The sequence below is a fragment of the Camelus dromedarius genome, chromosome 24 (assembly GCF_036321535.1).
Source record: "Camelus dromedarius isolate mCamDro1 chromosome 24, mCamDro1.pat, whole genome shotgun sequence".
NCBI lineage: Eukaryota > Metazoa > Chordata > Mammalia > Artiodactyla > Camelidae > Camelus > Camelus dromedarius.
Genome location: NC_087459.1, coordinates 30438215 through 30464348, shown reverse-complemented (window position 1 = coordinate 30464348; position 26134 = coordinate 30438215). Strand labels below are relative to the sequence as shown.

The 26134-nt window shown below is 46.9% G+C and overlaps 2 protein-coding genes across 7 annotated transcripts in view; one reads left to right on the top strand and one right to left on the bottom strand.

Moving 5' to 3' along the window:
- The window catches only part of CYTH3 (cytohesin 3), an 81359-nt gene extending 78353 nt beyond the window's left edge, over positions 1-3006 (top strand). Inside the window, exons 13-14 of one of the 3 annotated variants that reach the window (XM_064478710.1) lie at positions 119-209; positions 2012-3006. In XM_064478710.1, the coding sequence (XP_064334780.1) occupies positions 119-191 (73 nt within the window). In that variant the 3' untranslated portion in view covers positions 192-209; positions 2012-3006. Of the gene's footprint in view, positions 1-118 lie in introns of all 3 variants that reach the window. The other 2 variants (XM_064478709.1, XM_064478708.1) reach the window with 2 other exon arrangements.
- Positions 3007-3184: 178 nt separating this feature from the next.
- The window catches only part of USP42 (ubiquitin specific peptidase 42), a 31635-nt gene continuing 8685 nt past the window's right edge, over positions 3185-26134 (bottom strand). For 2 of the 4 annotated variants that reach the window (XM_031433273.2, XM_064478704.1), the window contains 13 exons: positions 22308-22418; positions 20517-20619; positions 19575-19642; positions 18829-18899; positions 17818-17900; positions 16335-16446; positions 15352-15492; positions 15066-15166; positions 13847-14000; positions 11715-12431; positions 11507-11601; positions 8336-9847; positions 5200-7305 (listed from right to left, as the gene is read on the bottom strand). In XM_031433273.2, the coding sequence (XP_031289133.2) occupies positions 6918-7305; positions 8336-9847; positions 11507-11601; positions 11715-12431; positions 13847-14000; positions 15066-15166; positions 15352-15492; positions 16335-16446; positions 17818-17900; positions 18829-18899; positions 19575-19642; positions 20517-20619; positions 22308-22418 (3656 nt within the window). In that variant the 3' untranslated portion in view covers positions 5200-6917. The other 2 variants (XM_064478703.1, XM_064478702.1) reach the window with 2 other exon arrangements.

Sequence of the window (26134 nt, the reverse complement as noted above, 5' to 3'; positions counted from 1 at the left end):
GGGGTGCTGCAGGGCACTTGGGAAGCAGGTTGGGGGAAGAGGGGCGGGGCACAGGGGCTGCATCCACAGCAGACGCACCACCTCCCACCCAACCCAGTTCCTCTTTCCTTTCCCCCAGAGCGAGTATCAGTCGGGACCCGTTCTATGACATGTTGGCTACCAGGAAAAGGAGGATTGCCAATAAGAAATAGCTTTCCTGGCCCAAACAGGTAAAAGTAAAAACCAAAACCCCACAGCAGAGAGTGACTGGGGGCCTCCCCATGACCCCCTGGACCCCCGACGGCCTTCCTGGGAGCCACGGCGTCCTCGCGTTTCATGTCCCTTCCCTGCAGCACCCGCCGGCCCGCGCTGGGGACAGCCGAGTGTCCTGCACGTTGGTCCAGCAGCCGGCGGGGGCTCGGCCGTGGAGAGCTGCGCAGCAGCGTGGGGCCCAGGGGTCCCTTCTCCGCGGTGTGCGCCGTCCTGGAAGCCGCTGGCTTACATCCTAACAGAGAAGGAAAAGCTACCACTTTTTTACTGAGTTTTCTCAGATACATAGGGTTATAGCTTTTATATGCCTTTTTATATTCTGAGATTATAATCAAAGATACTTTCTAACAGTAGCATTTTTAGAACGGCAGCTATAAATGTAACTCCTGGACACAAGCACACGCCACGCATGAGAACAAGGACGCGTCTGCGCGCACACAGCCCCCAGAGGGTGGCCTGGGGCCCTGTGCCCCCTCCCGGGTGCCAGGGGGCGACTGTGTCCTTGAGGACGAGCTCCAGGCGTCCAGTCAGCTGGGACTGTTCAACTCAGACTTTGTGGCCCCACAGATACTTTGTAACGAAGTAAATCATCATAAATCACGGCTTGGGGTGTTCACGATGTAACTGCCGAGTCCCAGCACAGGTAGTCTGCACGTTGAACCACGTGTCACTGCTCCTGTTTTAGTCTGTGGCCCCCGCAGACAGCAGTGCCCTGTGGTTCAACTGAACATGCGGCTCAGGCCAGCTTTGACCACTGTCTTCGCTATTTAAAACCCGTTGGCAGATGAATGCTTATAATGACCAGGTCTCTTAACGTAATGAATAGACACATAAGTAACTAGAGAAAACCTTAGTCCGTGTTTTCAGAGATGTAATCTCCTGTGATGAGGCGGCCCGAGCAGGCTTGGGGACGAGGGTGGGTAGCACTTAGGCTTTTCTGTGAATAGTTCAAAACCCCAAGTACACGCTGGTGGTGGGGCGGGTGCAGATCGACGCCCGGGAGGTTGTCAGGTTGCCGCTGACTGAACGGCAGGTGCCCCGTTGGTTTGCTGAGGGCAGGCTGGGTCTTGGCCCCAGCACATCTCAGAGCCAGCCAAGGGTGCTTGAGTGGCTGGGGGAGCCGCTGCGTGGTCTTCAGGAGGAGCCGGGGACAGATGGCTTTTTATCGGGAGCTTTGTAACCACATGTGAAGACCTCTTGTGGGTCCCTTCCCCGCAGGCCCCCGTCCCTGCCCCATCTGCGCAGGCACACCCGGTTTGCGTACTTCAGAGGCCATCGCCTCCCCTGTGCAAAATGAAAGTCCAAGAAGGAAACCCTCAGGCTGTACGCTCTTAGGAGGAGACCCCAGGAGCAGGAGTAACTGTTCCTGGGCGCTGCCTTGATGCTGCGACTGAATGGCTGTGGCCCTTGTCCCTGGTGCAGCTTTAAGTCATGCCAGACCACCGAGGGTCTGAGCCCAGGACTCCAACATGCATCAGACTGATTTGTTTTGGTTCATTCCCAAGCTTTTAGGCTTCACTACTCTACTGATACCTCAAATTCAAAACTTTAGTTTTGAGAAAGGCAAGTCTGCATTCTTGAAATGCCTGACTGGTATATATGCAACTCCGGCCTCCAGTCTTCCACGAAAGGAGACGCTGCCTGGACCACGACCACACACTGCTGCCCCGACCCCTCGGGCTGGCTGCGCCCCCCCAAGCACCTGTGGCGCCAGCTAGGCGAGTATCTCACACGGGAACCCTCTCTCCTTTGTCTGACCCAGGTAGGACCCTGGGGACACAGGGCGTTCTGCTTTCGGGGTTTGCCTCAGAGTGGGGTTGGGAGACAGGAGCATAAGGAAACACCTGTAAGAAGTGCGTTTCTCCGACCACCTGTGAAGGAGCTTCACCTGACGGCTGTTTCCCCAGGAACAATGCAGAAGGCCGTGGTGCTTAGAATCCATGTAACTTGCCATCCGAGTGTTACGAGAAACCATGGAATTGCAGGTTTCACTGTGACAGTATTAACCCGACAGGCCTGAGACGTCACCTCCACGACGTCCTGCAGCTGGCCGGGTCCAGAAAACCCATGGGGTCAGGGCTGTGCGGGCCTGGTGGTGTGAACCCCCACACAGTGGTGGTCAGCCTCCTCCCCACCCCGTCTGTGCTCAATGCTTCAGTTCCTAGTGCCGACTCTGGCCACAGGGGAGCGTCACTCCAGAGACAAGGGCAGGAGGTGGGGGACGGGGGTCGCCGGGTGGGAGGCGGCAGCTTCCAGTCTTGCCAGCCACCGTCCCCACTTGAGGTTTAATTGGATGACCCTGGACAAGCAACAGCGTCTTCGTGATCACGGGACATTTTTGAGCAGTTGAATGTGGTACCAAACCAAGTCAAAATAGGAGCAATTTATAGATGAAGCAGCATTTAATGCTTCATATAAAGCAATGCATATTTTTCAAGTTAAAATGCGTATATCTACATAGATGTGCTTTGCCGAGAAGTTAGGTCTGTTGTAGACCAGAAACCACACATGGTGATTTCTTGTTTTCTTATTATTTTCTTAGAAAACATTTCTATTTACAGTAAATATAGTTAATATGTAAATAATGTACATACATATAGATTTCTGGAGTGTGTGTTACTCACTGTATATACTCCCACAGCTTGCATGAAGAAATATCCTGTATCGATATTTTGTTGTAAAGTGAATAGTTAGTAAAATTGGAGGGCTGTCAAATTGCAAATACTGTGTTCATTAAATAAAAACGCATTATTACAAGACTGCCTACAACTTGGTTCTTTAAAACTGGGAGACTGTCAGGCCCGGCAGCCTGCGCCCAACTCTGCCTCCCCATTTGGGTCTGGGGCTGAGAACCGGTGGCTAGAGCTCTCAACGAAGTGAACGCAAAGGAAGAAAGTCGTAAGAAGTGTCTGTAAGGAAATGGGGAAAACAGCAGTAAGAAGACACAAAAGGTTTAATTTGCTGCCATTTATATACTATATAAATTTTACATGCTGTCTATTTACAGTGGGGCAAGTGCTTTTTTAATCTTTAAAAAAACAAAGATCAAACTTTAGACATCTCTGAACAACACAAACTGTATAAACCATACAGATTATTCAGATACAAACTGTATTAAATACAGTTTTCCCCACTCCGTCTCCTGATGCAGGACCAGTGAATTATAAGTGTATCACAGTTTGATAGCATATCCATATTAAAAATAAAATCACAGTATGATTTTGTCTGTAACTAGAAACTTTAAGGGACCAAGCTGACAACTCAGACTCCAATATCATAGTCAAGACAAGAGACACTGTAGAAAAGTGTTATGTAATAAAAACATACTGTAGGCTTTACAAACAATGCTTGGATTATACATTCATAATGTAAATACTCATCATAACGGGTAAATTGATTGGAATAGTTTCACAAAGTTCAAAAACAGAACTTGTCTATAAAATACATCTTCAAATCTTGAATACAACTAAAATATGAAGCAAATTAGTTTCTAGTATCAGACATTACAGAAAACAGACTGCTCTCAAAAGTCTAGTTGAGAGCTTGTGATTCTTTAAATAAGTCTTTAAATTAAATATACACACTGTCAGTTTGTACTTTTAATAATTCCACGGGTTCCCGGCTGGTCTTGCACCGGGTTCTGACTTGGAGGAGCATTACATGGAATACGAGTGATCAACCTGAGTCTGTGATTAAGCAGCATTGGAGATGTTCTAGTCCAGGGCGTTACTTTCAATGTGACTTATATACACAGTATTTTACAATGGTCAGCAGTTGTAGAAAGTGTCCATCCGTTTGGAATAAGGGTAATTAAGAAAAGGTAAAAACTAAAAAAAAAAAAGTCCTCCAGGTAAAATCTGTACAGTATTTACTAAAGAAGCACCACGCAGATTTGAACAAAGTTATTTTCTCTGTTTATAATTTAAGCTGGGTTGGGGATGGCTTCTGTTGAACACGTTGAATCTGAAAGACAAGAGGCAGCAGGCTTAGTGACTCCTCCGGAGGCAGAAGCTGGCACCCGGGCCGCTGGGTCCCAGGCGGGCTCCCCTTCAGCAGCTCCCCCAGGTCCCGGGAGGCAGAGGCGCCTCTGCCGTAACCGGTAAGTACCCCTTCCCGCAGGGCCGGAGAGAAGCCGGCAGTCCAGGCGCGGGTGCGGAGGGCGCCACCTGCTGGGCGTGGGGCGCGCCTGCCTGGACTGCTGCTAATCCATTCAATCCTCAAGTTCCCTTAATCAGGTTTAGGTCGTACCCGAGAGAACACACTGATACAGCATGTTCATTAACCGCAAATTAATCTTCGGAGACAATTCATTTACGCCCCCCTCACTAACTAGAAGTTACACGTTTGGACTCAACTCCCTTCCAAGAGCGAAGGGGCCCCCTCCCCTCTCCCTCAGCCAGTGCAGGGCCCAGAACACGATGACCATCTCCCAGGGCCACCAGATAAAATTCCAGGAGTAAGTTACTTCACACTCAAGGTTCTGATTTGATATAAAAAGCACCTAACTTCATTCAGTAAAGCAAAGTCCTTTCCGTCTGAACGGGGGAGCTGCACCCTCAGAGGCTAGGGCTCCGGGCTGGGCTATGCCCACAGCTCCAGGCCAGGGAGGGGGGCGTGTGGAGGGGTCGCCTCTCCCAGGCCAGTCAGGTAGGTCTGGGTGGAGGAAGCGGCTTCTCAGTCTTTGAAATGTTTCTCAAATGACTGTAGATTCTGAAGCTTTCAACCTTCCCTCATTTTCTTACAAGGTGGGGCAGGGCAGGGCGGGACAGAGGGACTCTGAGTTGAGGGACCTGGATCTCCGCCCACCCCCACCCACCCCACAACACCTACCGGGGGGCCCAACCCTCCTGCCTCCACAAACAGAAAAACGTAATAGAGACATGTAAACAGCTTACCATACATAACTAGTGAATTTTTTGTTTTGAGGCCAAGTTTTCAATCACCTAGAAAGCAAAGGTTAGGAAACATTAATGATGGCTTTGCAAAATTTCTGGTGCCTCTGCTGTGTGTGTACATGAAGTGACTGCACTTAGAACCAGTTCTCAGCAGTTTACTGTCTGTTGGCCTGAAATCAGTCCTACACGAGGATGCGCATGTAAGAGCTGTCACAGAGCCATTTCTCCAAGTGCTTCACTGAACACAGGCTTTACTGAAAACTGAGGGCCACTGGTCCCAGTGGGAATAGTCCACTCTCCCCACAGCAAACTAGTCATGAGGCGAGAAAAGAGCTCAGGCCAAAGAAACCGAGAGTGTAAGGGGCCAGAGGACCAGAGTCTGGAAGAGGTAAGTGGTCAAGGTACCAGGACAGAGGACACACGTGGGTGTCAACAGTGATGCTTGGCCCTTCCCAGGGAGGTCAGGATGGGAAGGCACAGGCCCCTCGGTCTGCTGACCTCAGACCCGTCATCAGGCACCATCGGATCGGCACAGCCTGACAGGAGCCCTCAAGACTCACGACTGGGATGCAGAACTGCCTCCTTTCCCCCGGAGCCAGCTCTGGGGTGAGCTGCCGCCCACAAAGCACTGGCGGCTGGAGGCCGAGGTCCTCACCAGAGACCCGGAAGGGGAAGGTGCTGGCAACAACAGAGACTCCTCAGGGGCCCGCCCAGCAGCACAGGAACAGCCCCCCTCCCTCCAAGCCGAAGTCAGAAGGGACCTTCACCAAGCCCCTTCCCCAAATCGTGACAAGTTCATGGGAAACCAATGTGAAAATGCAAATCATCCACTTCCTAAAAGACACGGAGCAAACACCATTTCAGGCGCCCTTTCACGCTGGCCACACACGATTCATCTCACCCAATCCGAGCGCCCCCAGGGCTCCTCCTGATGGGATATCACCCCCACCCCGCCACCCCGTGTTGTCAGAGTCTCTCTGAGCCAGTGTGCTAACTCTGGGCCCCCGGAGGGGAGGGGCCTGCTCCCTCGACACACAACGCCTCACCCTAGTGCAGGTTATGTGCCTCTGGGCACCCAGGAGGGTGGGCAGGGCTGCGAGGGGGCACCTCTGGGGTAGGGCGGGGTCGGCAAACTTGTCCACAAAAGGCCGTGCGACACGCTTCCAGCTCCTCGGCCTCGGGTCTCCTCTGGCCACTCAGCCGGCTGCGTGGCCCCTACGCCAGTGCCCCGGGAACCTGCAGGCCGGACCCAGCGCAGCTCCAGATGCTGCATTTCCATTTCACGTCATTTTCACACAAAATGAAATAGTTCTCTTTGGACTTTTCCCACTGTTTAAAAATGTTCAGTCCTCCCTTCTGGGCGGACCACACGGAGGTGGTGGTGGCCCGGAGGGACTGCAGTTTGCCGACTAGGCCCGGAGCACCCCCCCCGCCCCCCATAACACGTCCACACTCCTTTGGGTCACAGGTCATCGGAGCAAATAAGAAGGGAGGGGACGGCTGTGACCACCAGGGAAGAGACAGGCGGGGAAGCTGGGAGACTGATGAGCACAGCAGGCAGGAACCCCCGCCTGAGGCGCGCTGACCGGACCCCACCCATGAGCGCCGGGTCCTCCGCAGACGCTGACCCTGGAGAGGCCATAGGACGGAGACATCCCTGCCAGAAATGGCCCAGACACCAGGGTTCTGGCCCACCAGACACCCCTGTCCCCAGAGCCAAAAATCCCAGGGGTTTCCTCACACAGGGTCCTGGGTGGGAGGAGCTGGCGCCCATCAGGCCCACGATGGCCCCGTCCTGGCACCAACCACCTTCTCCAAGGACACGCGCGCCTGTATTCTGAACTCCGAGTGTTTCCTCTTACCCTGGCCGCACTCGGACAGCTGATGCCGGGCCTCCCTGCCCTCTACCCGCGGGGGTCTGCTCTTCTCACGGAAAGGTCCCAGGCCCTCCAGGGGCCGCCCATCCGCCAGGGGAGGCCCGGCGGCGCCCCGGCCACGGCCCACAGTCTCACAGCTGGCAGCCCTGGGCCCGCGCGGCTCCGCGCCCCTGACTAAGTCCTCTGACTTCCTCGAGTGTCTCTTCTTTTTCTTCTTCTTCTTTCTGTGTCTGTGGAGGTCGGCGTCTGAGTGCGGCCCCGAGAGGTCCGAGTCCAGCTGATGCCTGCGGAACGAGAGGCCAGACTCAGCCCACCTGGTTCACCCCCGATTGGGACACTCAGTCCGCAAACACATGCAAATTCTGATCGAACTCAAAATGCGTTCTGTCACTGTAAGAACTGTTTAAGTCCAAGGTCATAAATTCACCAATTTCAACCCTCCCCCATGACCGCCTTCCACTTTGTCCGGCAGGAAAGCTTTGGCCAAAACTCCAGGGGAAGGATTTCACCAACTTTTCCTAAAACTAGTGGCTGAGGTTAAAGCGTTACTGCCAGGTGTCTCAGGCGCAGAGGAGGGAAGGACATTTCATCTCCTCTTCCCCAAAGTAGCCACTGTTTACCTATGGCTTCTGGTGATCTTTTCCCGGGGTTCAATTTTAAGAGACATCCAACAGTCTACAATATGTAGAAACTGCACTGTGCTCATCCCCTGCATCACAGATAAATCGTTCTCAAGACAACTGCTGACCAATTTAGCTTCTTAAAAATACAAAAACAAATTTCCCAATTAGGTTTCGACTGAGAAATGGAGACAGAAAAGTACACAAAGGCAACAGCAACAAACGACACGTCTCCACCCTCTGGGCCACAGGCAGGGTCATAAGGGTGGCGGCCTCCCACTGTCTCCGCCCAGCAGTCACTGAGTGTGAAGGAAATGTTAACAGGTGCAAAAAAATAACTACAACTGATGAACAGACATATGAACCACCGTGAGGTCAGAGAATCCCAGGTGTCCGTTTACAGAACACGGCACACTTCTAGAAGTTACAAAGCACTAACTGGAAATGGTGGCATCATTTTGAAAAATGAGGTTTTTAGACATTTTACAATGTGGTGACATAAGATACAGCTTAAAAGAGAGCTAAGTTTTAGGAATGTATAAAAACAGTGAACTCTAAAACCCAAGAGATGACAAATACAAATCAACATCACCCTTCACCTTTTCCCAAGCTGGGTTAACTGTGTTGACGCGCGAACACCTCCCACAAACACACGCACGCACATAAACATGCACAAACGCGTGCACACCCTCACCTGGCGTCTCGGTCTCGGTGTTTGTCTTTGGATTTTTTTTTCTTCTTTGACTTCTTGTGCTTCTTCCCTTTAGGCTCTTCTAGGGGGCCCTGCTGGAGACCCCCCCAGGCCTTCTTTCCCAGGCAGCTGCCACCATCCTCTATGCTATCGTATCTCCGTTTCCGTGACTTTACAGTTTCGTGTTCATGAAACCGACTGGCGAGGTGACAACTATGGTCTTCAGCTACAAGTGCAATTTTCTCGTGGGAGAACTTGTCGGGGTAGGGAGGGAGGGGGTGGGGCGGGCCTGCTCGGGGGCTGGCGAAGTGGTGCCGGGCCTTCTCCTTGGCGGCCGGCTCGTAGGCCTTCCTGCCTCTGTAGTAGTCCTTGTAGGGCCGGCCGCCGTAGGGCCCAGCTCTGTCGTACTCCCGGTCGGCGTGGAAGGGCTTCCAGTCCCGCACCTCCCGAGCTGGGTAGGGAGTGTACCTGTCGTGGAAGTACCTGCACTTGTCCCACCTCGCCCTGTCTGGGTGGTACTTCTCCCGAGCCCAGGAGTGCTCGGCCTCCGAGTGGTGGTACCGGCTCCAGTCCTGGTCCGAGCCGCCCCTGCTCCGGGAGTGGTGGTGGCCGTACCGGCCCAGGGAGCGGTGCTCAGCGGGGCTGGCCCTCTCGCCGTGGCCATGGCCGTGGCTGGGGTGGTGCGGGGCCCCAGTGCAGGGCTCGGGCCGGTAGCGCTCGTGCTTGGGCCGCTCCCGCACATAGCAGGGCGGCCTCCTGCGATGCGGGCCCTGCGTCCGGCTCCCGCCCTCTCGCGTGCGCTCCCCACTCGAGGAGCCATCTCTTCGGTGGCGATAATGTCCTCGATCGACTTTTCTGAGGCTGCTGATTTTTTCCTGAACTGGAGGAGGATCCTGGACTTTCTGTCCGACCTGATTTTCTTCACCTCTCTCACCAGGACTTGGTTCGGGGCCCCCTTCTGAGTGGTTTTCTACGGTCTTGTCCAAGTGAGGAGAGGGCGCCTCCTCTGCGGAAGCCCCGGTGCTTCTGGAAGCGTCCTCCACGTCCGAGCACTTGTCTCGCCCGCTGGGGGCTGAGCGCTCCCGCTCACCGTCGCCCACGGCCTGGGCCAAGGCCGAGTGACTGGGGCTCGCGCTCCCCGCTGTGGCCGCCGCTGTCAAGTCCTGGGGACGCTCTGGTAACATCCCTTGGACGTCCGGGGACGGTTCGCTCTGACTGCCTGTTAGATTCCCAGGGTCACACAGCTTAGAAAGCGGCTCGTCCCCCACGGTACCCTGGCTGGTGTTACAAGAATGGCCAACACCCGGCAGAGACTCCTCAGGTTCTGCGGAAACGTTTGCAGAGACGTCTTCTTTGGCAGATTGGATGCTGGGGTCCGGGGGCGGCGAGGCCTTCTTTAATTTGCTGCTGAGGCTCGTGACTGTGTCCAGGTTCTCACGCAAATCGGGAGCGGGGCTGCCGGCCGCTGGTTCTGCCTCAGGCTCCTCTGCAGGACTCCGCTCTGTCCCGGGCGGCCTGCAGCCACCAAAGCAGAGAAGGAAACACGCCAGTCACTCGCGATTGCCTTACGGGCTTCTGTCAGTGGCTCACAGGGACAAACACCTTGAATCATTCATTTGCTAAATATTTTACGGATTTAATGTATCTGGTTTAAACCTAATAATGGGCTTATCATTTTTGGAAACCTCAAAATTTCTCTTTCCCTCATTAAATAAAAATATAAAATTTTATATCAAGCCTCTCCTGTTTTTCAACCACAATAATTCTACAGTCCTAGGCGCCTTCCGTTTTCAGGTATACTTCTTTTTTTTTTTAGGTATACTTCTAATTCTTCTTCATAACTAGGTCTGATCATCAAAAAAGTCAAATAAAGCTCTCGCTTTTCCTCTGGATCCCTTTCTCCGCATTTTCTTGGCGCCTCAGAGGAAGAGCACCTGCCTCCAAACAAAGCCAGCAGCCCCTGAACTGCCCGCACGCTGTGAGAAATCACTGAGGCTCTAAAAAAACTTTCTGTAGTAAAAGAAAACCCTGCCTTGCTTTTGGTAGATTCTCAAGGTTAATGGAAGCTACCAGAAAACAAGAGGAACCCTGAAGTGGCCCCCACATTTTAGTGGGAAAAGATCTGGGAGACAGAACACATGTGACGTCAGTACAGAGCAGGGTGGTGGGGCTCCCGTCAGTGCACGAAGTCAGGGCACGCGCGCGGCTGGGGTCTGACTGCTCCATCACCTGGAATAATTCTCACGCACATCACGTGTGAAGACAAACTAAGGTGGACTAGTGACGGAGACAAGAGGAAAGCCATCAGGCAAGGTGTTCCAGCTGTGCTGCCTCCAGGGTGGACGGGCGCCGCGCTCCTGCAGGGTGCGCTCCTCTCCCCTTTCCCGAGTGCGCGTCCCTAACGCCCACTCGCAGGGCCATTCTGAAATGTGGGGTGCATTCCTGACTTGTCCCAGGGACAGGGGAGCTCCCCAGTGGGCAGGGGCAAGGCAGGAGCCCAGGTAATGGTAAGTGTCCCATGTCCCACGTCCACATGGGTGAAACCTTGAGTTCTATCGTTGGTCATTTTCACGGACCTTAGATTCTCCAGGACACAACTAAATCTACAGACGGTCAGAACTTTGTCCACGCAGAGGACGTCAACGCCACAGACGGCACCTCCGTGTGTGGTGCAGTCTCAGGGTGGTTTACCTGCCCTGACTGCCTCCCCTCCGCTGCACTCAGGGCAGTATACTAACTTCTTTTTTAAGTGTGAAGACAGACCATCTTAACTATGGCTTTAATTTCAGGATTCTAGAGGAGGCATAAGGAAACACCTGCTCCTGGACGGAGAAGAGATGCCCTGCCCTGTCACTTTCGTACACCATCAGATATTCGTCACTGGGAGGGCTAAGTGAGACAGTGCTGGGTGTCGCAGTCACACACGTGCTAGGAACACACCAACCAGCGCCAGGGGCCTGCGGGAGAAGAGCTGGCGGGTGGCAAGTTCTCATGGGCTAACAGCCCCTGATACCTGTTTCTTTACTTTTCTAAAAGGAAAATTAACAAACTGTACAGACCATTATTCACATCACCCCCAGATCCAAAAGGTTCCTTCTGAGACTCCCCAGAACTGGGACCACGACACGGCTGGAGGCACTGCCGTCACCCCCACCACACGGCTGGGGGCCTCACCTTGTCTCCTCTGCGGAGCCTTTCCCTCTGCTGCTGAGTTTAAAGGTCTCTAAGATTTTGTCTTCCGGGAGAGGTGGCAAAGGAGCAGGCACCAACTACAACAAAAAGCAAGCCTGTTTCAGCCCCAGGTGTCACTTGGTGCCTCCCCAAACCCAGCCCGCGAACTGCCTGCTGCGGAGCAAGCCCACTGCACCCACCACTCGCTCACCTTCCCGGGGAGACCGTTGGCCTTGGAAAAGGGGTTTTCTGAGTGTAAAGCAGGCTGGATTTGGCAACTGGCACCATCTGTCGGCAGGCCGTTCTCGCCCGGGTCGCTGTCTGAACTGGTAGCACCATTTAGAGCCACGGGCTCGTAGAGCACGAGCTGGGAGGCCTCACCGGCTTCGGCATCCGCAGCGGGAGGGCTCGAGCCCTCGCCCGGCCCCAGCCCGTTCTCCTTGCCGAGGCCCCTCGCCTCCTCGTCCGACTCCTCGGAGGACTCGGCGCCGTAGGGGACCAGCACGCTGGAGCTCAGCTTGGGCCTGCCGTTCATCACGGGCTGGGGACAGGGCTCGCCCGGGGGGGCCTGCTTTGTTACCTTACTAGACGCTGACGCCGTGGCTGCGCTCGAGGTAGACTGTATTGCAGAAGAAGTGGTAATGGTAGAAGAGGGGGCAGGCTTGCTAGGGCTCTCCAAAGAATTGCTGTGAAGGTTAGGCTGGGACTGACCTTGGCGAACAGGTAATTTGTTGTGAATACTGATCGTGATTTTCTGTTTCTTGGGATGTTCTGGAATAACAGAGGACCTGTTCACTGACCAGTTCTGAACAGAAGTTGAAGCATTAACAGGACCAGCCCTGCCGACACTGGAAGTCCCACTAGGACTAGACACGGAGCTGCTCGGCGTCTCTTTCAACGGTCCCGTCCCGTTCAGGTGAGGTGGGTTCTGGAAGTAAGGAGACCACAGCTGGTGAGAGCTCCAGGAACACGGGGCCGGGCATCTTCCCCACTTTGGTTGTCTTTTTATGAATAACAAGTTTCATGCACCTCAAAAATCCCCCCCATCACACACACACACTCACACACACACACACACACAGGCCTGCTCACCACAAACCTTTCACAGGTCAGTTTTCTGGTAATTAACCAACAAACCAGGACAACTATTTTTGTCAGAGAACAACCCCTAAGCCAAATTCTTTCTGCTATAATTTGACAGAAATGAACAGTCCCTCTGGGCGTGCAGTCACACAGGTTCTTCTCGGCTGGTTTCCTGGGAGCCCCCGCTGTCTGGGCACAAGGAAGTGCAGCCAGCAGGGAACTCCCAGGGGCCAAGAGAGCAGGGAGATGGTCACGTGGTGGGGGGGGACCCCTCACTAAGCCCTCCCCACCCCCCACCCCTGACTTCCTCTCCTGCAGTTATTTTGCCCCGGGTTCCAGCCACTGCTGCTACAGCCCAGAGGGTGCAAACTGGCAGTCGTGGGTGAAATCTGATTCCTAGATGAACTCTGGCCTTCACAGTGTTTTCTTAAATATCTGAATTAGTTGCTATTGTAACACTGCGAGGCTTCCTATATTAAAAAACAAACCAAAAAACCTCTTGAAAAATCATCAGCAGGCACATGGGCACGTGCTCCTCATTGGCCAGTGTCCTGACGTCACTCCAGCTGAGCCCAGTTTGGAGCCTGTTGCCTGTCCAGGTCCCTAAGGCACTGAATTTGCGACTCCTGCTATAATCCAAATACTGCCCAACATCCATAAAAGATCTGGACAATCTGTTTGCTGATTCAAAACAAATTACACCCCAACTGAAAGGTGTCATGACACCACAGCACAGACAACAGGGACTATTCCAACAGGTCTACAATCTCTACACGTGTAAGTCTAGTGAAGTTAGGCCTCGCTAAGGACATGGAGCTTTCTGTGAACCAGACACACATCAATGAATTCTCCGAGACACCATCGGGCACTGTGATCAGACCCAGCCGAACAGCAGACAGAAAATGCCACGCTCCTAAAAGGGCTGAAGGGACACAATGAAGTGTTCTTTCTGTAAAAGCAGCACTTTCCTGGAGTCCAGCGTTAATCAAGAATCTCCAAATATTTAATCCATTAAGTAAACGGAGTCCCAAGGCAGAGCTAACACCTCTGGCATTTAAACAGACTTAGACCCAGATTTCCTTCCTGATCATTTTATCCATACTGAGATTTTCTATATATCTGAGCTATTCTGTAATCGGTGGCTTGAATAAACTTTGACAAGAAATTCAGTTGTCAGTGAGGATGTGGCAAATCCTGCATGGCTGACGAGAGGGTCTGACAGACAGGCACAAAGGTGGTGCTCCACCCGCGGGGCGCTACCTTGAGCACGTGAGCAGGAAGCTGGGGTCCGATGAAGCCTGATCCCGCCTGCTTGCTGCTGACGACCCGCTGACTGATCACCGGTCGGGGAGAGGACTGGCCGGGGCTGTGGGTGGAATGAGTAAGTTCACCTCCATTTTTCACATCGTGGGACCTGGGGACGGAGAGTGACAGTGCTCAGGGTGACATGGGCCATCTCCTCAGAAGGGATTCGCATACTCCCCGCTCAGATGGCAGACGGGGGGAAGGGCCGCGACGGGCAGGGCTACACATGGGCTCCCCACTCAGGCAAGGCTGAGGTCAGGCGCTCAGACCTGGGACTGCGAATTCTGAGGATGTGGCTAACTGAAGGCCATTTTTCTTTTCTGCTTGTTTCTATTTTTCTAACAATAAGTACATACCATTGCAGAAAAATCTGCAATATACTGTAAAGTTAGAAAGAAACAAAAGCACCGTGCCTCACTTCAGCTCTGAGGCACCGACTGTTCAATGCAGTGGATTACCCTCCAGGCTTTAGCCTGTACTGACTTCTTCAATATCAGTGTGTAAAACTTCAAACTGCTTTTCCTCTGTATATAGAGCACTTTTTCATATCATCCAAAAAAAAAAAAAGCTTCATAAAAATCACCTTTAACAGCTGCGTCATATTTCAACACAGGGACAGGCTACAGTTTATATGATCTTCTGCTACTGCTGGGAATTCAAGATGTTCTTAACTTCCAGCTATTACAAATGAGCACCTTGGAGCACACAACAGACCGCTCCCAGGCCGCACATTTCCGGAAACGGCATGAGTAAGTCAGAGCAGCAGCAGCAGGAGAGCGCTGAGCAGGGCCCCGGCCCGGCCCCGGCAGGTGACTGGCTGCCTATGCGCAGTGCTCAGTGGCTGAGAGGTGACCACACCCAGGTATTCAAAGGCCCCTTCCTGACGCCTCCACTCTCCGCCGCCCCGGCCCCCGGGCCCACCCGGCTCGCTGCCAGCAGAAGCCTACCCTCCGCGGCTATCACCATTCCCTCCTTCGGCATGCTTCTTTGTTAACCTGCTGTTAGACAGCTGGGAGCTACGTCAAACTCATGATCCACACTCAAAAACTACCTTCCTGACTCTTCCCGCATCCTTAGGATGCGTTTAAACAAACAATATTGAACTTAAGTATGTTGGTGAGATGAAGAAAAATGACATAGCAGAAAATGTGAAAATCTGCTTTCCCGACAATACCTGATATAAAAGAGAACGTAAGCTTGTTGGCTGAGTACCGATCTAATGTCACTAGTGGATACGATGGAGTCATTCATTTGGTACCAGAGGCCGTTGCTAGCCTGCGCAAGAGCCAACGAAAGAGGTATTAGACATAAGGAGGTAAACAGGGAACCCTGGTCCAGAGAAATGTAAGAAAAATGGGCTTTCACATTTTAACTGTAAAAGCCCACCTTTCCTCCAGAGAATGTCAGTGCAACCTTACACTGTGTTGTAAACAGTTACCAGCCAAATCCACATGACTTACTTTTATGTAGCAGAAATAATGGCCAGCGTGGCAATTAAAACCAGTGTGTACCAGGACTGCATATAAAACATAAATAATCGGTTCTCCGTTTGGTTGAGACATGTATGGTCGAATATCAAGATACTCAGGGTATTTCACATCCTAGACAGGGAAGGACAGAGGAAAAAGGAACGTCACTTGTGAAGGCATAGCCCGCCCCGCGTGTGCAAGGACAGGGAGGGTGGGAGACCCCCGGAGCACTACGCCCTAGGACGTTCCAGCAGAGACCTAACACATTAAGCCTCATTTCAAAAGAGAGAATTAACTTGGAGCATACCTGAATCTAAGGGTGTTTAATGCCATCCCACCGCTTTCTTTATTTCCTTCAAGCAAATAAGGATCCACACTAAGTGAATTCTTCAAATCCATCAAAGGAGACAGTAACAATGACAACTCTGGACTTGAGTCATCCCTTATTTTTAACAATTCAGGAATAGATTATTTCTCTTGCCTGCTACTGAATTTCTGACCACTTTCAATCTTCATGAAGTGGGAAGAAAATGGGAAAATTCAGTACACTACCAACCAGAAAATACATGAATAAACAAGAAAACAAATTCTGATTAAAAAATGGCAAGCTCCAGCAGGAAGACCTGCTTTGGATTTCAAACGACATAAGCGCTCCCTGTAGCAACTCAACCCCTGCACTGACTGTGCAGCCTGACTGCAGACAATAACCACCAATGTTACCTTCAGAAAGTCTGACCAGCTGGAAGATACAGAAAGCAGAACAAAACAAAACAAAACACATGCACTCCTAAACACACATACCAAACGGCTCGCTCAAATCTCTGACCTTTTTTTCCCACTACCAAGTGCTGGAAGACTTAGAAAATCAGGTAACAAAACTGTTCCATTACATCGTCTACAACCCTGAACAGCTACTGACCCGTAAGCCCTGAATAACTCAACATTAACAGTTATTAATAATATTATCTACCTACCTTGGCAATTTTCCCACCAGTAAAATTTGCAAAACGTTTCAGAGAAAGTGTAAGAACATTAGAGGATCTATGTATAGTGAACCTCTTTGAAGCTGGAACCATCTTTTTACACCTTGGAAAAAACAGAAACAAATGATTAAGATTATATAATATATATATATGTATGTATTTGTCTTTTAGTCTTTCCCTTGTTATTTCTCTGAAACATTCTAAATTAAGTTCCCAGAAGAAGGATACTAGACGAGAAACACCACTCCTCCAACCAACAGTGAAAACATTAAAATTTAAAATACGGGGAGACTGCTTGATTAGCATGAAAGAAAGAAGGACAACTGTGAGATGCCAAGTACTGTAGGTCGCTGGTCATTTAGCATTAGATTAATGTAAATTTCTCTCAATTCGAAACAAACTGAAAAACTGGCTAGTGTAATTCAAAGCCCAGATACAAAAGGAAGAAAGGAAAGACAAGGACTGTCCATGGAGTTCAAAACAAAGGGGAAAGCCCACGGTCTTGGGAGGAGAGGGAGCCTGCTCCCCCACAAAACGAACCTAGGGACCCTCGTCTTGCTGTGCTTCGCAGACGCTGCATTTGTCACAAATTGCAGGTGGGTGGCACCCCCGTGTGGAGCAAGTCAACGGCACCGTTTTCCAGCAGCATTTGCTCACCTCACGTCTCTGCGCCACGTTTTGGTAGTCCTCACAGTATTTCAAGCTTTTTCATTATTATATTTGTCATGTGATCTCTGATCAGTGATCTCTGATGTGACTACCCTAGTTATTCTGGTGTTTTTAAATAGTAATTATTTTTTAATAAAGGTTTGTACATTTAAGAGACTACAGTATGGTGTAGACATAACTCATCTATGTACCAGGAAACCAAAAAAAAAAAAAAAAAAAAAATCGTGACTCGCTTTATTGCAAGATTGCCTTCCTGTGGTGGTGTGGACCCAAACCCCCGAGGGCTGCCTGTTTTCAATAATACCGATGGCCAGTGTCACCTGACTAAAAATGAAAATCTACTTAAAACACATGAAACAGGGCTTTCTTAAAACATGCTCTCTTGACTTCATAGGAAAATCAAAGAATAATCTCAATTAGGGGCTTCTAGCAGATACCACCCCAAACCCTGGGAAACAACCACAAAAAGAAGGCTCCTTCACTGCTCTGGGGGAAAGGGACTCCCCATCGACCCACCCTGTCCACCGGGAGGGTCAGCGGCCCCCTCAGCCGCCACACGCACACGCGCAGCATGGACGTGGTGAGCGGCCGACCTCCCCCCACCGGCCTCCCCGCCGTCGGGCACGGAGGTGCAGGCGCAGGTCTCTAAGGAGGGCAAACGTTCCTGTGCCACGTGCTTTGGCTCTGGGAACAGAGACCCACGTCTTCCCCGACAGGATCGGAAGCTAAAGGGAATCCTGACACACCAACTCTGCCCCCCGGAGCCTCCGCCCTCCCAGCGCGGCCTCAGCACCAGGGCCCATACTTGCTGCACTTGTAGGAGTTTTCTCCGTCCAGCTGCTCCGGCTTCACAAACTGCTCCAACGCCTTATTAACGCTCTGAGCAGCCTGCGGACAGAACAGCATCAACACCACGTTACCCCTCACTGCCCCTCGTTAGGGAAAAACTCCAAAGTATAACCGCAAATGTGACTTTTTATAAATAATAATAATAATGATAATAACAACAACAACAATGATAATAATAATAATAAAGTAAATTTTTATTATGATGTTCAGCTTTATACATGTACACACCAAATGATTTCCTCTCCCATTAAAAAAAAAAGATTAAAGTCAACAACATGTGAAAAGGGTGCTCACTGCAGCACTATTTAAAATAGCATAAAACTGGAAACAAACCAAATATCTACCAGCAAGCAATTAGGGCCGTAAATCACGGTGTGGCCACTCACTGGACACCACGCAACTGCCGAGGCGGACACAAAGAAGGCTCAGGCAAGATGAAACCAAGTACCAAGCGGCCAAAGAGACAGAAGATGTAACCCCATTTTTATAAATGGTAAATAAATACTCTGAGAAAGTGTATATTAAACTGCTAACAGAGTTCATTCTGAGGGATGGGACCTTCTATTATCTCTGCGATGGTTCTCTTTTTTCATCATTAGCATGTATTGCACCGGTAATCAGAAAAACAAAAGCTTAAGAACAAAAAATAGTTTACAAAATGCAGGAAGCAAAACAGGGTCTAGAGAATGACAACCACCTACAGTTGCTAATACAGGCGTCAACCTGGATTTATGAAGAGTGATTAAGTGAAAGTCAAAGGGCAGTAAAATGATTAAATATTTCAAGTTTTTTTTTAAGATTCCTGGTATAAAGCTTATATAATGTCTTCTAAGTAGAGTCTGAACATATTAAAATTTTCAATTCATACTCTCTAACAAGTATAGTCTAAATTATAAATATAAATACATAAAGTTATATGAAGTATGACTTTTTTAAACGTAACAACCACAACAATTACCAAACTTACCTTTATCTCCAATGTTATATCAAGATATGGATCAAAAGTATCTGAAACACCTTTGCAATTTAAACATTTGACTGAAATAAAAATAAAATGCAAAAGATAATCATTATGGGAATACCAATTATTGAAAACACAGAACACATAAATACTATTACAAAATTAAAAATTAACACAAGGTGCTTTTTTCTTCTATCAGATTGGGCAAAAAATTTTAATACTACACAGTGAGTCACGAATTTGGTCCTCATGCCTTGCAGGTTGGAGCATAAACTGATATAACTGCTTGGAAGAACGACACGGCAGTGTTAAAATTTTAAAATTCACACACCCTTTGATGCAGAAACTCTAACAATGTACCCTACGTATACACTCTCTGACATGGATGTACAGGCACGTGGACGCAGGTATGTTCAATGAAGCACTGGTGGCAATAACAAAAAAAATTAGAAATAACCTAAATATTCACTGATAGGGAACTAAAATAAATGGAATATCACTGCAACTGTAAAAAAAACCATGTTAGATTGCTACATGCTAAAATGTAAAAAGGTTTCTAATGTGAAGAGAAAAATCAAAGGGTGTATCTCGGATGCTCCCAGTCTGTCCATGCACAGGGGACTTCTGAAGGCTGAACCACAGACTGGGGGTCTGGGCTGTAGGAGAGACACATTTTCCATTATTAACCTTTTCCTACTGTTTGCATTTTTTAAGCCACATGCTGTAGCACTTAATTTCTAAACAAAGTTTACCTCGAGATCTTAGGTATCCTCCAAATATCTGACAAACGAGTGTGGTAGCCTGGGTGTGTCTGTCTAATCTGAAAAAGTCAAACAGTGAAATGAGAGAAGAGCTCTACAAAAATTACAGGCGCCATGACCAGGTTTTAAACACGTGTACACCTATAAAAGAACAAGAATTCAAACCAGAGAGCCACACAGCCTGTGTGGCAGCCAGAGAGCAGCCTCGTCTGAGCAGAGCAACAGTGAGGGTTTGGGGTGAGGCAGGAAAAGAGGCGGGATGGTATGAAGAAGGGATTTTGCAATTAGGGCAGGAATCTGGTCCCAAAGCAAGTAGCAAGAAGCGACCCTAAGCAGGACTGTGACACCAAGCGTGAGCACTGGCCGGGGAAGGCACAGCCTCCCCCTCTGCTCCGTGGTCTACCGGCAGCCAGACACGGAAGGCCTGGTCGAGGCGGTGCCAGTGGCGGTGGGGATGGAATGGGAGATTCACCAGGTGTGTTCAGGCAAGAGCAAGTGGGTTAGGACTGGTTATCTAATTGTTTCTCCAATCTTCCTCGAGTCCACATTAGATTTTTAAGAAACTGTAGGAACTGGTAAGAGACTGGAGTGTGACAGAAGCAGGGAACAAATGCAGATCTCAGAGGCTGGAGATCAACCAAGAAAACGCTGCACAGCAAGAAAGGAGCAGCGGCTGGTGCTGGTGTGCAGAGGGGATGCTGACACTCAGACATTAATAATGCCAAGACCAATCTCATTGTCTGACATCTATAATTGAATCCAAATTATTATAGCAAGCACACCTTTTTAAAATAATGCAAATCTTTGAGGAAGAGGCAATGCAAAGCCAAAAGGTGAAGCAGACAGCCGTGTGCATGTGCTGGCACAGGCCACCCCGAGTCCCGGGGAGCAGCGGGGCAGCAGGAGGGGCGGCCGGCGCTGCGCTGTACTCACTTATTGCTGCCATTCAGGCATGCCTTCTGCATAGCGTCAACAGTGTACTGGAGGAACTCATGGGCATCTTCCTGGTTTCCAAAGCGGAAGTGCCTAGCTATACCTGTGAAGTGTGAGTAAAGACAGAGCAGTCTCATTACACAGGATACACCCAGGCTGTATACTCCGCAAAAGGTTTACCTTATGACAGTATGTTGATCAGAAAACACCCAATCATTACTTTATGAGGAGGCAGCACTAGCAAGCTCCAATGAGAAGAGCTGGGACCTGACCCTTCAGCCATGCGCAGCCCGCATGGGCTGGAGTTTCTGAGGGCCAAGAGACTCTGTCTTCAGCAATAAAATTATACTTGAATAAATTGAACTTAGGCTATATTGTCTCAAAAATTTGTCCCAAATGTTATGTTAGTGACACTTGGTGTCAGAGCTCCCTAAGAAAATCCATGTAAAACATGAACGTGTGAACCTGTCTGAATTCTCTCCCAATAGCCCACAGAACATAATATATGCTCGTTGCACAGCAGCATTTCGGTCCTAGTTCTAATTGACTAAGCAACCACAAGATAAAACTGCATAATTATGAAAACAACAAAAAAAAAAAAAAAAGAAAACAACACAAAAGCATAAACAACAGATACGGAATTTTATGTGTAGGAATGTATATAAATATATATTAACTGGAGTTCTATGAAACTGCCATATTCCACCAGTCAATTCTGACCTACAAAAATGACAACTCCATTATTCAATCACGTACAGACTGGAGCTGTGGTGGGGGGCAGTGTATGTTCGTGCATGTATGCACACACACAACAATGACACTTTCTTAAAGACTAGGTTTAAAAATAACCATCAGAGTCTGCCGTATATATGTACATATGTGTGTGTGTGTACATATAATGTAAACATATGTACATATGATTAAACAATCACCCCAGGCTAAACTTTTGCCAGGATCCTACACTGTTTAAAATTTTTTCATTGTCTACTCTGGCCTGTTACCAATACCAAGGGCCAATATAACATCTTTTAATCTTCAGCAGCTTTTCAAGCAAAAGGATTACAGATTGTCACTATGTGGCTATCTACTCCTATACTTAGCCAGCTGGATACCAGATTAAGAGTTAGGTTTTTGTTTTACTTGCATGCATTTTTAAAATTCCAAATCAGTTAATTAAGATGATGTAACAGCTTACCGCAAAAAACAAGCAGAAAGTGCATTAAAAAATTTCATGCAACCTAATAGGATCATTACAATGCAAGAGAAAACTCTTAAATTATTTAAAAATTAAACAGAAAAAGTAAAATTTATCCACAAGTTTGCTCAGTTATGAGTACAACATTTCTTTTAAGAGTGTAATTAAGTTCATTTTGATAATTCTTGTCACCATGTAGGGTGTAGTACTCATTCACTGAATTAAAACTAATTGAAAACTATTTAAAGAAACCTGTGGGACAACATTAGAGTTAGTATTATTCAGCAATCTAAAGACCTGGGAAAGATATTATAAAATTTATCAATGATTTTATTAACAAATTGAGTTAAAATTTTTTTTTATTTGTTTACATGAAACTGAATACTGTCTACTATACTGTTACCTTTTACTTAGGTTTCAAAATGTGTTTACACAGTAAGTGATTCACAATAAATTTGTTACTAATTAAAAACACATCTATATATGATAAAATGTCTGTTTGCTATAACACGTAAGGAGCTCATCATTCACAAGTTAGGCCATGATGACCAATTAGCTAATAAACATGAAGATAAACTACTACAGAGGATACTTACGTCGCATCTCATTAATGACAAACATCGGTTTGATAACATCCCCAGGATTACTGAGTGCCTGGGTGATATGTGCTTGCATTGTACACATCATACAAAATCCTTCTGCATGACCTGGAAGATAACAGATGATAATATCCTCCAAGTTAGCAAAGTATGACTCTATATACACATCAAGGGATATTATAATAAGGGGAACACTCTTGAAATAAAAATACAGCTACTCTGTATCATGTATTGAGCTATATATACTTTTATTCATTTTCATTTAATTCTCCGGCAAACCTAAGTGATAAGTATATATTGGCTCTATTTGACAGAAAAGGAAACGGAGGCTCAGAGAGTTAGAAATCTGCCTAACGTCGAACAGTGCTTGAGAGAGGCAGACATGTAGCTGGACTCAAATTATACTCTTCTAATTTCAAAGTCTGTAGTCTTAACTACATGTCCTACATGCTGGAGAAATTAAGTTTTTTGTTTTTGTTTTTTTTTACACTGCCATTTGGTTCAAACAGTAAAAGAATGTCTCTGATACCAGATGTTCAAAAAACCTCTCTGTAAGCATTCTGGATTTGTGGGCCAAGTACAGTGATCTCTGTTGCATACTCTTCTTCTTTTCCACAATTTTTAAAAAATATAAAAACCACTCTTAGCTCATGACTAAATGGTGCTACTGGCATCTACTAGGTAGAGGCCAATAACGCTGCTCAACATCCTAGAGAAAGCGCAAGACAGCCCTTAAACAACTAATCACCTGGTCCCAAATATCAATTACACAAAAGTTGGGAGACAATGCCTTAAACCAAAGGCTGCCTAGAACTGCCTTGTAAAGCTTTACAAGCCTCAAGAAGTCCAGGCTATTTCCATTCAATTAACATAACTGTGTCCCAGAACAAAGCTCAACAATATTTATAGAAATGAAAAGAAAATCCAGCACCCAACAACGTAAAATTCTAATCGAAGTACAAAACATGCAAAACTGCAGAAATGACCAATAACCAGGAGAAAATAAACAGACATGGATCCAGAAATGACATAGATATCAGACTCAAAAACAAGGACATTAAAAAATGTTCAAGGAGGTAGAAAAAAAGCAAGAGCATGTTAAGGAGACACATGGAAACAGATCCAAATCTACTTTACAGATGAAAAGTAGAACCTCTATCACTATATGTGGGACCTTAAAAAATGACACAAATGAACCTACTTACAAAACAGGAACAGACTCACAGACATAGAAAACAAACTTATGGTTACCGGGGGGAAGGAGGGGAAGGAGGGATAAATCGGGAGTTTGGGATTTGCAGATACACACTACTACATATAAAACAGGTGAAAAACAAGGTCCTGCTTTTAGCACAGGGAACTATATTCAATATCCTGTAATGGCCTATAATGATAAAGAATATGAAAAGGAATATATATATATATATACACACACACACACACACATATATATATATATACACACACACATATATATACACACATATATATATATCACTATACTGTACATCAGAAACTAACACAACACTGTATATCAACTATATACTTCAATTAAAAATTTCTTTGAAAAGTAACTGAAAAAAAAAAAAAAGAAAGAAAAGTAGAATCTCTGAGATGAAAAACACACCAGGCAGGATTAATAACAGATTAGAAACAAAAGAGAAAAGATTAGTGAACTTGAAGACTCAGCAGTAGAAGTTATCTATAATGAAACACACATACACAAACAAAACACAACTCAAAATAATAACAAAAAAATAAGCGTATCAGTGAGCTGTGGGATTATTTCAAGTTGTCCCTAACATATATGTAACTGAAGTTCAAAGGTGAAGGAACAAAACAAATATTTCAAGAAATAATGACTGAAGGAACAGCACAAGGGAGTTTTTAGAGGGAACAGTTTTGCGTCCTGACTGAGGTGGCAGTTTCCGTGAATCAATACATGCATTAACATCCGTGGAACTGCACACCAAAGAAGTCTATGTTAATTATAAAAGGTTTTTAGTTTGCTTCTTTTTGGTGGGGGGTAGGTAATTAGGTTTCTTTATTTCTAGAGGAGGTACTGGGGATTGAACCCAAGACTTCATGCATGCTAAGCATCCTCTCTACCACTTGAGCTACACTCTCCCTCTAAAGTTTTTTTTAATGACTGAAAACTATACAACTTTGAAACAATAAATTTGCAGATTTAACAACCTCAACAAACCCCAAACAGAAGAAACATGAAGAGAACTACAAAAAGGACCAGTCAGTAAAGCTGCTTAAAGCAATGACAAAAAGAAAATTTTTAAAGCAACTGGAAATTTAAAATTATGTACACAGGAACAAAGGTAAAATTGACAACAGACTTCTTGTCAGAAACAATGCAGGACAAAGACAGTGGAATAACATCTTTCAAGTATTAAAAGAAAATGGTGGTAAAGGTCATCTATGAAAGATCTATAGCTACCATCACACTTAAAGAGTGAATGATTTCCCCCCAAGGTCAAGAAAGAAACATGGGTGTCTACTCTCATCACATCTACTCAACACTGTAATGAAGGTCCTAGCCAGTGCATTACAGCAGTAATAAGAAATAAGGAGCATACAGACTGGAAACGAAGAAGTAAAATTTTCCTTATTCACAGACCACATGATCATCTCTATATAAAATCTTAAGGAATCTTTTTTTTAAAAACATTACTAGAATTAATGAGTTTAACAAAGTTGCAGGATATAAGATCAATATGCAAAAATCAATTGCATTTCTATATTCTAGCAATAAATAAAAACTAAAATTCAAAAACATTACCATTTATAAGTTTCAAAAATATGAAATACTTAGAGACAAATCTGATCTAAAAAAATGTGCACATTATACTTGTGCACTGAGAACTATGTAACACTGCTAAGAAGAATTCAAGATAACCCAGAGAAAAGAGAGGTAAATACCTTGTTTGTGGGTCGGAAGACAATACTCTTTAGATATCAATTCATCCCAAACTGATTTACAGATCAAAAAATTCCTAATCAAATCCCAGGAAACTTTTTTGTAGAAACTGACAAATTGATACCAAAATTCATTTGGAAATGAGAAGGATCAAGAATGGCCAAAACAACTTTGAAAAAGGAGAACACAGTTGGAGGATTACAGAAAACAAAGTTGGAATTCCCTGATTTCAAAATTTTTAAATATACAGTGATCAAGACACTGTGATATGGTATCAAGGTAGACAGTGGGTCAGCATAACAGAACAGAGTCCAGAAATAGATCCAAAAGTATATGGTCAATTGATTTTTGACAAAGATACAAAAGCAACTCAGTGGAGAAAGGACTATCTTTTGAACAAACAGTGCTGGAGCGACTGGATATTCATATTGAAAAACATGAATTTCATTCCGTTCTTCTCACCGCACACAAAAACTAGCTCAAAATGGATCACCGACTTAAATATAAAAGCTAAAAGTATAAAACTGCTAAAAGAAAATACAGAGAAAATCTTGCAACCTTTGGTTAGGCAAAGACTTCTTAATATAACACACTAAAGCACAACTGACAAAAAGGAAAAATAAAAGTAGAATTCTTTGAAACTAAAAGCATGCTCTTTGAGACAGTGTGAAGAGACTGTTTTCTCCAGACTGGGAAATAACATTTGCAAATTATATGTCTGATAAAGGACTTCTGTCCAGAATACATAAAGAACTCTCCAAACTCAACAATAAGAAAACTACCCAATTTTAAATCAGGCAAAAGATATGAACTAGTACTTAAGCAAAGCAAATATACAACTACATGGACAATCAATCACATGGAAAGATGTTCAACATATTACTCATTAGGGAAA